Raw genomic sequence first — 1810 nt, 5'->3', positions numbered from 1 at the left:
CGCGAATCTGTGGAGCCTCCCATACTTCTTCTTCCTGATTGTCTTTCACTGATTCTGATATCTTGAACATGTCATTGACAATACTTTGGACAAAGTTTTCCACTTCTACACTAATTAATTCCTTGATGATATCAATGCAGTCAATTATTATATCTCTAGTTTCTTCGTTGAGACTCTTTATTTGCAAGACTAACAATTCAAGTACTTTCGGGATAGCAATTTCTGCCTCTAGTGGGTACTTAAAATGTTGATATTATTAATCTGCTATTAGTACATGAAGAGCAGACACAGGAGTTTTTGTCTATGTATCTTTTCCTGTCTTGTGCTTTCATACCATGTATTTTCCAGAATTGATCTCCGTTTGCACTAGTTTAGGTATGCTCATGTTATGTGGGCAATAACCTATTGAATTAAGTAGATTGATTTTGCTTTAGTAGGAATTTGTTGCAATATTCTTCTCTGAAATACTGATGTTGCTGCAGGTTGGGATAATTGCCCTTCTCACCTTGACAGGATTCACAGTCTTTCTGATTTTCTTTGTTGCTGCTACCATCAATGCCATTGTCATTACTCTTCTTATGTCCTTAGCAGCAGCAGGAGGATTCTTGGCTCTTTTCTTTGCTTGTGTTGCTTCCATTTATATTGGGGCATTAATGGTATCCGTACTCGTCATTTCTTCCGCAACAGTTTTAGCCATCTTTGCCGTTGTTATAGTTACAGGTAGCCTCTTTTGTATTCTTTTGGTTACCCATTATTCTATTTTCATCTAGGAATATTGAAACTTTCTAATAGACTTCATGTCTCTTTCTCACGTGATGTGATGTGCTCGGTCATCAGATAAAAATATGTAGATATTTTTTTTCTTTTCTTCAAGATTTATGTATTGTGTAGGATTGAAATTTCTTGTAATATCTGAATCAGGTTGGATTGGATTCTTTTGGATGGTGTGGGTGGCATCAAAGAAAAGCATAGGCATAGCCAAGCATTCAGTATACATGACAGGATCAGCACTTTCAGTGTATTCTCCTGCTCAGCGCCATCACGAGTAGAACAAATCAGGCTCTAGAGATGATGTTTAGATGGACTTCGCCGTGTATGTGTTGTAACTTGGTTTTGTGTGTATTAAAATTGCCCTCTTTGACAGTACCAGATGTATCTTTATGATTTGTGTGCTATGTAGCATTGTTCATTTTGAAATATCCTGTATAAGACCAGTCGATTCTTTATAAATAAAATAAGCTTTTAAATGTTATGTGACCTTAAGAGGTAGAGTTCAAGCTTCTCTTTATTTTGCCTTTTAAACTCGGTAATGGTTATACTGCGTTATGTTTAAGAAATTAATGCATATTCTGGTCAACTTTTATTTTGCTTGTTGGAAAATTTGTCTAAATCTCTTCCCAAGTCAATCCACTTAATGTTCGAGAATGTAAGCTTTTGACAGCCATGGAGACGGCGGATAATGAAGTTGATGATATGTATTTGGAAATAATCAGATCGTGGAAAATGTTTTTCCCATGCCTTGCTCGGCGAAATAGACAGAAAGACAACATGAAAAAATGCAATGAAGAATGGCTTAGATTTTTGGTAAATTATGATAAAAGTTGATGAAATTTTGATTGAAATATTAATAAAATTTGTGAATCGCATATAAAATGTGTGGTTGAAATCAAATTCGAGAAAAAACAGTTTTAAGAAATAAGGGGCCAAATAGGGTTAAAAAATATTGATGTTTTTTTTTTTCCTCTTTGTGGTCAAAGATCAATATTGTTCTCTTTTTCAAAAAAATTAAATAAAGTAAAATTAAATAATA

General features: G+C 34.2%; 1 protein-coding gene across 1 annotated transcript; it reads left to right on the top strand.

The window, feature by feature from the left end:
• Positions 1-455: 455 nt before the first annotated feature.
• Positions 456-1263, top strand: LOC111376939. Its single transcript, XM_022999955.1, has 2 exons — positions 456-720; positions 922-1263. The coding sequence occupies exons 1-2, from the start codon at positions 471-473 to the stop codon at positions 1047-1049; spliced, it is 378 nt and encodes a 125-aa protein (XP_022855723.1). The 5' UTR covers positions 456-470; the 3' UTR covers positions 1050-1263.
• The last annotated feature ends 547 nt before the right edge of the window (positions 1264-1810 follow it).

The sequence above is a fragment of the Olea europaea genome, unplaced genomic scaffold (assembly GCF_002742605.1).
Source record: "Olea europaea var. sylvestris unplaced genomic scaffold, O_europaea_v1 scaffold15826, whole genome shotgun sequence".
Classification (NCBI taxonomy): domain Eukaryota; kingdom Viridiplantae; phylum Streptophyta; class Magnoliopsida; order Lamiales; family Oleaceae; genus Olea; species Olea europaea.
The sequence above is the reverse complement of the archived record's forward strand: the minus strand, read 5'-3'. Positions and strand labels throughout refer to the sequence as shown.

Excerpts from the sequence above, each read along its gene's own strand:
- LOC111376939 (XM_022999955.1), top strand. The coding sequence starts at position 471 with ATGTTGCTGCAGGTTGGGATAATTGCCCTTCTCACCTTGACAGGATTC. Across the intron at positions 721-921 it reads TGCCGTTGTTATAGTTACAG|GTTGGATTGGATTCTTTTGG; the intron begins GTAGCCTCTTTT and ends TATCTGAATCAG.